General features: G+C 48.8%; 1 protein-coding gene across 1 annotated transcript in view; it reads right to left on the bottom strand.

Moving 5' to 3' along the window:
- Window positions 1–10,291, bottom strand: part of ptprma (protein tyrosine phosphatase receptor type Ma) — a 50,700-nt gene that overhangs the window by 3,653 nt on the left and 36,756 nt on the right. The window contains exons 5-11 of the mRNA XM_007576329.2: window positions 8,421–8,499; window positions 7,631–7,746; window positions 7,387–7,561; window positions 6,973–7,085; window positions 5,611–5,791; window positions 356–506; window positions 92–264 (exon numbers count right to left, since the gene is read on the bottom strand). Of these exons, the coding sequence (XP_007576391.2) occupies window positions 92–264; window positions 356–506; window positions 5,611–5,791; window positions 6,973–7,085; window positions 7,387–7,561; window positions 7,631–7,746; window positions 8,421–8,499 (988 nt within the window). The remainder of the gene's footprint in view (window positions 1–91; window positions 265–355; window positions 507–5,610; window positions 5,792–6,972; window positions 7,086–7,386; window positions 7,562–7,630; window positions 7,747–8,420; window positions 8,500–10,291) is intronic.

Genomic DNA, 10,291 nt, shown 5'->3' on the forward strand with positions numbered 1-10,291 from the left:
CAGACCCACAGAAACCCACTCAGACCCACTGAGACCCACACAGACCAACAGACACCCACACAGACCCACAGAGACCCACTCAGCATCGTACCGTCCTGATCAGTCAGCACCAGCAGCTCTTCACTCTCCTTGTGTCCCTCCTGGTTGCTTAGCAACAGCTTCAGGCTGACGTTGGTGAATGGCGGAAGGTTACGCACGGTGTGCTGCGGCTGCGCACTCATAGTGTCCGACACCACCTCCTCCCCTACCTGCTCCTTCACCTCCCTGCAGGAAACAGAGGCTGAGGTCCACCTACTGACCACGCCCACTCACTGGCCCCGCCCACTGTTATCATTGTGGTTCCCACCCTGCTTACCTGGTGGCTCCTGCAGGCCGGTAGCGGTACTGCACGGTCAAATTGTAGCGGTGGCAGCGCGTCACGTTGTATCCGAACGGCTGCCATCGGACCGTCACCTGTTTGGACTGAACATCTGCCACCAGGAGGCGCCGCGGGCCGTGCATCGGATCTGACAAACACAACAGCCAACAATGAGACGCCGTGATTGTCGCATCAGGGCTTTACCCCCTCAAGGCTTCACTCTCCCTCCAGACTTTATCCCCCATCCAGACTTTACTGCCCCAGCGGCCTCTACCACTGGGCTCAGCCAGTTTTCTGTGGTTCCTCTGCTAAGGTTCTGTGACCTGTCTGGACGGTCCAACAGGTCAATTTTACTAATGGGTCCAACCATCCTGTCACCGGACTGGAACCATGTGGAGGGAACCGCTGTGTTATTGTAATCCTAGGCCTCCAGAACTTTCAACTTCATCTGAGATGGAGATTATAGGAGCGCACTGAGCGGGCTCAGATACACACCTAGACACACGTAGACACACCTAGACACAAACACAAAAATAGCAGCCAATCTGAGTTCAGTATTTCTGTGTTTCTGGATGACAGACAGAGATCCACTCAGAGGAGGAATGATGGATGAAAGTAGCTCAGAGCAATTTCTCCGGACAAAAACTGCCTCCCTGTGTGTGTGCGCATGCAGAACAATACTTTTCCTGTTCTCTCTTACCTTTCATCTGTGTGTGGTCGATGAAGGCTGCTCACAAACTTCCTGTTATTGAGCTGTGGCTGCGCACACACACACACACACACACACACACACACACACACACACACACCCTCTGAGGCTGTTAGTGGACCACTTGTGAGCTTCTTCTCGATTGTGGGATGAAAGACGGACAGAGCTAAAACCCTGCTGCATGTAGAGCACACACACCGTCACACACGCACTAACATCGCCATGGCAACAATTGGAGTTGGGGTTCAAGGAGAGAAGGAGGGGCTGAGTTGGATCCTATTACCCATAATCCACGGGGGGAAGAGAAAGCCGCCTCATGAAATCCTTCAATTCCTCAAAGAAGAAATGTTTCTGAGTGACAGTTGGACACGTCTCTGTTGGACACGTCTCTGTTCGACATGTCTCTGTTGGACACGTCTCTGTTCGACATGTCTCTGTTGGACATGTCTCTGTTGGACATGTCTCTGTTGGACACGTCTCTGTTGGACATGTCTCTGTTCGACATGTCTCTGTTGGACATGTCTCTGTTGGACATGTCTCTGTTGGATATGTCTCTGTTGGACACGTCTCTGTTGGACACCTCTCTCTGTTGGACATGTCTCTGTTGGACACGTCTCTGTTGGACATGTCTCTGTTGGACACGTCTCTGTTGGACATGTCCCTGTCCAGCAGCATTTCAAGCAGCCACTTGTTGCGTTGGAACTAATGGAACCAAATGGCGTTCTGTTCTGGCTCCATATTTAAGCAACCAAGTCTTCAAGTCCAAACGGGTCGGCAGGAGACTCGGTCTGGACCCGTCTTCAGGAACGGTTTATTTGGTTCCGATGGAGGTGATGCAGAGCGGTTCCTGTCCACTGTCGCCATGTGCTTCCTGAGGAGGCGGGAGCTAATGCCTGATGCAATCAGCCGGATCCAACCAAAGATCTGGACTGGAATCAGTCGGACCGGGTTCCTCTGGAACAACAGGTGTTCAGGTTCTGCAGCGGCTCGGACCTCCAGAGTGTCGCTGTTAAACGACTTGAGGTCTGATGACCCCTGCTGCACCATGTGACCCGCCTTCCTCCTCCAGTTCCTCCTCTTCCTCATTCTGCTCTTCCTCCTCCTCCAGATGACGTCTGACTGCTGAAAAGTCGCCGCCTCGCTGCCTGACCTTTTCAGCCAACGCCACCCTGACTGATTGAAACAGATTTCCTACATGACTCTGGCATTCAGCCACTGACACACGCACGCACGCACGCACGCACGCACACACACACACACACACACAGAGCAGCTGCTGTGAATGATATTTCCGACCTCGGTCTCAGATCTCCTGCTTCTCTAACATTCAGTGTGATAAGGACAGATAGCATGTAGCAGTGGCAGCGCCCCCTGCAGGCAGCGCCCCCTGCAGAAGATGCATTCAGGCACTTCCTGTAAATATGAGGACGTCTTGGATGAAGGTCAGAGGACAGAATCTCCATCGGTTGGTGTTGGTCATCTGAGGTCCACCACCAACATGCTGTTCTGACCTCTCTGGGCCACCGTACTCACATTTTGTAGATCAACGTTCCTTCAGAAACTAACTGACTTGATTCTACGCTGTAAGATCACAATGTTCAATTCAATCAAATACAACAAACCCCAACCCAGTCTGATCCGGTTCAGTTCCATCCAGTCCAGAACTGGAACCCAACCCGTACACGGTGGCGGTGCGGTGTTTTCGCTGTGATGCGCGGCGGCGCGGCGAACAGAGCGTGAAAATCTGAGGTGGAAAAAGCCCGGATGGAGGGAAGTGAAATATTGATGGTGTTTTCCTGAGAGCCTGCAGACAAACGGACCATCGCGCTTTAATAGATGTTAACAGAACCGGGCTGGATCTCAGGACTGCAAGGTCTTCTGGTTCTGGTCAAGTTCTGAAGCCATGAGTTCAGCTGGTTCCGACCTCGGCTCCAGAACCTTCAGCAAGTTTATCTCAGGAACGTCTCCGGTTGGTCCACCAGAACTTTGGTCACATCAACAAGAATCATTTGGACCACACTTTAGGTTCTGCAGGTTCTGATTTCACCACACCATCCAGCTGCTGGTCCAATCAGAACCTCAGGATTAACGGACCGGTTCAGAGAATCTAGGACCAAACTGCTCTCTACAGATCGCCACAAAGAACCCGACAGTTGGTCCAGAACATCTACAACACAACCACCAGCTCCGGTCCAGAACAACCAGGTCAGGGTGGTGTGTGGTACTGCTACAAGTCTGGTTCTGGAGCAGAGGTCCAAACTCTGGATGTGTTTTACAGAACCAGAGGAACAGACCCTGAAGTTCCTCATTTCAGGTTCTTCCCACCGAAGCAGCTCTGGTACCAGGACCGGTTCTTCTCTGGTTTCATCCAGCAGATGTATGGACCTCCTGGTGTTAGGTTCTGGAGGAGGATCTGGGTCGGGGTGGAACCGGTAAAGATTTGATTTGGGTGCAAAAGTTCTTCTGGAGCCCCAGTCGGGTCTGGATGGATCAGCGGAGGATTTGAAGCTGCTGGATCAGAACCAATCAGAACCAAGCCAGAGGTTGGCGGCAGCAGATGTTTGTCACCAAGTCGAGTCGCCTGACTGAGCGCTGCATCCTAAAGCGGGTATGATGGGAACGCTCATTCATTATTAAAGACACACACACACACACACACACACGCACACACGACTGCTCCATAATTCATCTCCAGTCAGATGAATAAATAAAAGCAGCTGAAGACACAGATGAGTTTTATCAGAGCGAACATGATCACTCAGAAGCTCACCGAGAGCCTGAGCTGCCAATCACACACACACACACACACACACACACACACACACACACACACGCGTCTTTTCATGTTTCTGCCTGTTTCCTGCTGTTCTCTCTGAGGAGCGTTTGTTTTTATCAGCTGACAGCTCAGACGGGTGGAGGTTATCACAGAGAACACCAACCTGTTGGAGAACCTCCACCTGCACCAGGCAGAGCAGAACCAGCAGAACCACCTGGTGCAGGTGGAGGTTCTGCTCATCTCACTAAATACCCACAACTTCCTCATTAGACGGTTATGCAGACCCAATCAGAACCGGTCCAACATGTTCGACCCAATCAGAACCGGTCCCTGGCCCTCAGGCTGCAGCTAGTGGTTGTTGTGGTAATCAATGAATTTTGGTTGATTACTCTGATGATTGATTGAATAAACACTCTGCAGGTTTTTCATTCAACAGTTTTCATCCATTTTATGCAAAATGGGAAATAAATTAAAGACGCAAATGAAGAGAATTGAATTCATTTTAAAAATCATAAACATTAAAGGCAATAATCATGTTCCTTTACTGAATCTGGAGCAGGTGGAGATGAAATGAAACGACCTGACGAGGTTTGAGTCATCATAACTGTTTCAATATTTTGTAGTTTTTAGCTTCATTAATACTCTGAGTTGTTTTTTCAGCAAAAAACTCTTTTATATTCTCCACTTGATGATTAATCAATGTCTAACTTAGATCATGAGATCAATTCATCAAGTTTGGGTGATCAATCATTTCAGCCGTTAAAGCTCGTCTTCATCGAGAACCTCCAGAACCTCTTGATAGAAACCACAGATCGATCAGATCGGTCAGATCGGTCAGATCGATCAGATCGGTCAGTTGGTCATTAAATCCATCAGAACCAGCAGAACCTCGGTCAGCTCCATTTTTCATCTCCAAACTGTCAGCAGATCTCCCAACGAGTCCAGAAAAACACAGCAGCACCCAATCAGAACCAGTCCAGAACCTGAGACCGGACCTGCAGCTAGGAATTCACTCAGACTAGCATCAATATGAATAATAATAATAATAATAAATCAATAACTGAATTGATTCTGATGTTGAGTGAACCTGGAGGGGAAACCAGCATCTGGAAACTGTGAATAATTATTATTGTTATAAGTGAAGTTATTGGCTGGTCCTTTTGTTCTGCACAAACATGTCAGAGTAATTACTCCATAAACATCTTTCACTCTCAATCTATTTTTAATGAGCTGTAAATATTTATTATTTATGGAAGCTAAATATTTTATAACTGAGCGTGTTATCAGTGACATGAAAATAAACGGAAGATAAAACCTTTAACATTTCAGAACCAAACCCAGATAATAACAACAACAGCAACAATAATAATAATAAAAATAAATGTGGATCATAAATAAGAGGGAAGAACCTCCAGAGTTCTACGGCTGCTGCACCTGTTTAATTAGCTAGCTAATTGCTAATCACATCCTGTTTGTTGTTTGCACACAGTAAATCAGTTTGTGTGTGTGTGTGTGTGTGTGTGTGTGTGTGTGTGTGTGTGTGTGTGTGTGTTCACCCAGCCAGTAAGCAACAGCTATTAGAGCTCCAGTTTAAGCACTCAGGGCTAATGAGCGCAGCACTAACGAAGCAGGCTGCTTAACGAGCTCACCGTTGGCCATTAGCCGCCTGATGAGTTAGCTTAGCATTAATGGTCCAACATTAACCTCCTGAAGAGACGAGGCGGCCTGCAGACCAGACATCCATCAGGTAGCACTGGCTTCACTCACCTGCACACTTGGTCCTGGCTCTGAGCGGTGGCCCGGGGTTTCCCGTCCCTCCTTCCAGGGGCCTGGTCAGCAGAACGCTGATCTCGTACTCTGTGTCTGGATCCAGGTGTCCGATCTTGTGGGTGGGCTTGTCGACAGTTGTGGTGTCGATCAGCATGCCCGCCGTTGTACGGTACTCCACCTGGCAACCAGGACAGCATTAGAACCTAGCAGCTACATTAAGCAACCTGTTCCCCTCCTGGCCTGTGGGGGCGCTGCACCAAGAACCACAAAAGGAAACGACACAAAAACCTCTGAAGACACTGAGAGCAACTTCCTTCCTCACCAGATGGAAAAAAGATGGAGGCGTCAGATTTTAGAAGTTGGAGGATTTCTCTTTAGGCTAAAGACCAGGAGCCATTTCTGCTGCTAGCGCTACGCTAACACGTTAGCTTTAGTTGTATTTACCCAGAATGCCCTATGCTGCAGTCCACTTCCTGCTATTGGAGTGGTGTCTGGTCCGCTCGGTGTTCACATTCAAACCGAACCAGAGTTCACTTCAACCAAACCCAGAACGAGGTTTGGAAGACCAGAGGTCAGAGGTTGATTGGCATTCACACCAACCAAACTGGACTTTGACTAGGCAAACGGACTGGAGTCGAGTTAAAGTGGACTGGAGCAGGATTGAAGAAGATCTGGTGAGAACGCATGATTAGATGCCAACCTGACTCAAGAGGAGCTTCAGTGATATGCAACCAGATCGTCTTGAGAACCGTCTCAAAGATTTCCAGGACCTTGTTAGCTGATGTTTACAGGAGTTCAGTGCCATGAGGAGAGGACGCATCCAGAACCAAATAACCATGGGAACATTTTCTGAGATCTTCTACAACCTTACAGGTTCTACTCCTCAAACACACCAGAACCTCAGTAGAGTCCAGTGAAACCAGGAAGGGGGAACATCAGGTTCCTGCATTGGACCTGTACGATGTTGCCAGTAGCTAGCAGGAACTCTCTTGAAAGTTCTCGGACTCCATGTGGGCCTTACATGAGGAACCACCGGCCCTTCAGACCAAGCAGACCTCTGGAAAACCGCAGTACATCAGCAAAGAGCCGGAGAACCTTCTGACCCATCAGGAGGTTCTGACTGATGACTGAACTGACTGACTTCAGTTCAGTCATCAACTGGTTCATCATCATGTGGATCATAAATAAGAGGGAAGAACCTCCAGAGTTCTACGGCTGCTGCACCTGTTTAATCAGCTAGCTAATGAATGGAACTGAGGTTCAGTCATCAACTGAACCTCAGTTGATGACTGGCGGTTTGTCCCGACCCGCCACCTGCAGACCACCACAACCAACGGTCAGTGATGGACCAGGACTCACCTCTCTGTCGATGATGGGTCCGTCTCCGTTGATTGAGTTGGCGTTGAGTTGGATCCAGAGGTAGGTGGCGCCGACCGCAGTGAGCTGAGGTGGGGCAATTGGTACCGGTGGTTCTGAGGGAGCAAGAAATCCAGGATCAGTCCAACACACACACACACACACACACACACACACACCTCAGGGTCTCACTGGCCTCTTAGCGAGGGGGGAAAAGTTAACGAGTTAATTAATATTTGTGACCTTCGGTGAATCACAGCAGACCTGGATTCTATTACCCAGAATCCTCAGAGGAGCTGCTCCACTTCCTCCTGGCCCAGTTTGAACACACACACACACAGAGGTCTCCTACATTCAGGTTTCATCACTGAAAAAAGTCAGACAGCGTCCAGCAGCCAATCAGAGGCCAGGACTCACGTTTGACTGTGAGGTCAGTGTAGGAGGACACGCCCACGCCTCGATCTGATTGGACGATGCAGCGGTAGCGTCCCGAGTCGCCTTTGGTCGTGTTCTTGATGTCGAAGCTTGCCACGTAACGCCGGGAGTTCAACGGCTTGGTCTCCTTGGCAACGGCCTGCAGACCCCCCATGCCCTGCGACCCAAAGAGAGGTGGTGAGAGAGGAAGGGGGCGTGGCCAGACCGTTGCTGTGGGCGGACTCACCTGCAGGTAGAGCAGCAGGTGGCGCTGCGGCTGGCCGTTCACCGTGCATTGGAAGGAGGCCGTCTGGCCGGCGTTCACCTCCACTGCCTTAAGGTGCAGCGGGTGGGGTGTGCTCACTGCACAGGGAGGTCAGAGGTCAAACACTGAGTCAGCAACACAGAGCAGCCACACCTGGCGTCACACAGGACGACTCCCTCTGACACACACTGATATACACATGTTTGCCTGGCTATCTTTGTGGGGACTTTCCATTGACTTCCATTCATTTCTACAGCCTAAACCTGACCTTTACCCTTTTCCTAACCCTAACCAAACTCAATTCACACCTCGACCTAAATCTGACCCCTGACCCAAAAACAGCGTTTCACCTTCGGTCCCCTCAAGGGGCAGTGGGTCCCCACAACATAGCATGTGTCAGGAAAATGGTCCCCACAAGGTATTACAAACAAATGCACACACACACAAACACACATCAAAAACAGGGCAGCATCTAAACTGCGGCTGGTTGGATGAGCAGTGAGATAAACAGACGCATGGATCAAAGTCCATGCTAATCAATTTATATTTTAATGAGCTCCCCTGCCTACACACACACACACACACACATACACACACACACACACACACACACACATTTTGACCTTGTTTTTAAGATGCCAGTAGAACTTTTTACATTATTATCCGTTTAGGTACCCAAACCTCGTTAATCAATTAGAGACCTGCTCTGGTAAGGGGCGGAGCTTGCTGTCATTGCGTGTGTGTGTGTGTGTGTGTGTGTGTGTGTACTTACTACACTGGTGTCCCTGCAGAGTGATGTCTCTGATGGCCAGGACTCCTCTCTGCCCGGTGCTGACCGCCTCAAACAGAACCTGGAAGACACCAGTGTCCAGTTAGAGCAACTCCAGGTCAGTTCAGGCTCCCTGCTGAGACATCCATCGTATTTACCACAGAACTGGCAGCACCGAGTCTCACAGCAGCTAACTACTTGTTTTAAACTCATCTCTTCGTCCTGTTAACAGTTTTATTGTAATAATGATAATACATTTTTTCTGAAGGTGCCTTTCAAAGCTCTTTAAGTCAAGAAACAAACTATAAACAATAAAAGGCAACAGATCAACATATATTTGCCTTTTATTTATGCAACTTTATTGTAGATTTAAAACCAGATAGGCTTGAGACTGTTGGACATTTGGACAGAGACCTTTTAGTTAAGCTCAGTGTCCAGGTCAACACTCCTCCATCACCGTGCCGTCCAGCAGGACGTCCTGACCCACTGTCCAGAGGACACTTCCACTAGTTTCTGTCCTCCGTCAGAACTGAGACCTTGTGATCTCAGCAACATGTAAAAGGACAGACATCTCTCAGCTGTCCCCTGGTGTCTCCAGGTGTCCCTGTCCAGACATGCAGCCGAGAGGACATATCCTCTCAGGCCTCGGGGACAAACAGGAAGCTCCTGATGGACCAGGTGCGATCTTCTCTGGGAATGCAAACACATTCCATGGTCTTATCGTCACGGAAACCGCTGCCACACTTCCTGTTCGTGGCCAGAAACAGGAAGCGCTCCTCCCTCCATCTGTTTTCCTCCACTTCCTTTTCCAGAACTCTTTCTCTGCTTCTCTCCATCCTCCTCCTCCTCTTTCATTTACTCCATAACTGATGAGGTGGATGAGCTGTTGCCATGGTGATGCAGCTAATTAGTGCGCCTCGCTGCGATGATGGGGCGGCACTTCAAACACCTGCATGTCTGTCTCTGATTGGCCAGGAGCCGGAGACTGAACCGGAGGAGACGATTCAGAACGTATACCGGTTCTCCAGGGACGAACCTGGGTTGGGACTCGGCCAACCTAGTCCCAACCTAGTCCCAACCTAGGGACTAGGAACTAGGTTGGACACTGGGTTGTCCAAAGGGAACCTATTGCCAAAGCAGGGGCACAACTTTGTGCTACATGTTGGTGGAGAGGCATTGTGAGGAGGGCACTGATGCACCACAGTTATGTGACTTTTTGTGCTATGAATGCATCCCAAACTGAAATATGAATGCCAGACAGTCTGATTCAGTGAAGTAGGATATACGTCAGATTAATAGCTCCTTTTGAAAATTAAAAAACTCATGTGACCAAGATCGAAAAAACGTCTGGAATCAGCCTTTATTGAAGTTTCTCAAATCAGAAAAAGGTTTCACAAATCCCAAACACGGTTTTAAATATTCTGCTATTAATTGAAAATAACCTGGTCCAGGTTTGAAGTGTCTAGTTGTAGATTTGGAATTAGAGCAGTTCTAGTGTGATCCAGATGCAAAAAAGTGGTAAAATCAACCTTTAATGAAGTTTCACAAATCACAAACATGGTTCTAAATATTCTGCTATTAGAGCAGAATAATCCAGTGCAGGTGTGAAGAGTCTAGGTGTTGTAGTTTTTAAACTAGAGACGATTAAAAAAGCGGAAGGTAGTGAAAAATTAAGTGGAATCGCCGTTTAGCCATTTCCCGAATCGGAAGCTGGAATTGGAAACCAACTTCAACTTCGTTATTGAGCAGCAGCGCACAGCAGGTCACATGACGTCCAGTCCCCTAGAGCAGTGGTTTCCTACCCCCGGTCCGTGGACCAATTGGTACCGGGCTGCGCAAGAAATAAGTAAATATTTCTGTTTTATGTATTATTT

Source organism: Poecilia formosa, unplaced genomic scaffold (assembly GCF_000485575.1).
Source record: "Poecilia formosa unplaced genomic scaffold, Poecilia_formosa-5.1.2 Scaffold404, whole genome shotgun sequence".
Taxonomy (NCBI): domain Eukaryota; kingdom Metazoa; phylum Chordata; class Actinopteri; order Cyprinodontiformes; family Poeciliidae; genus Poecilia; species Poecilia formosa.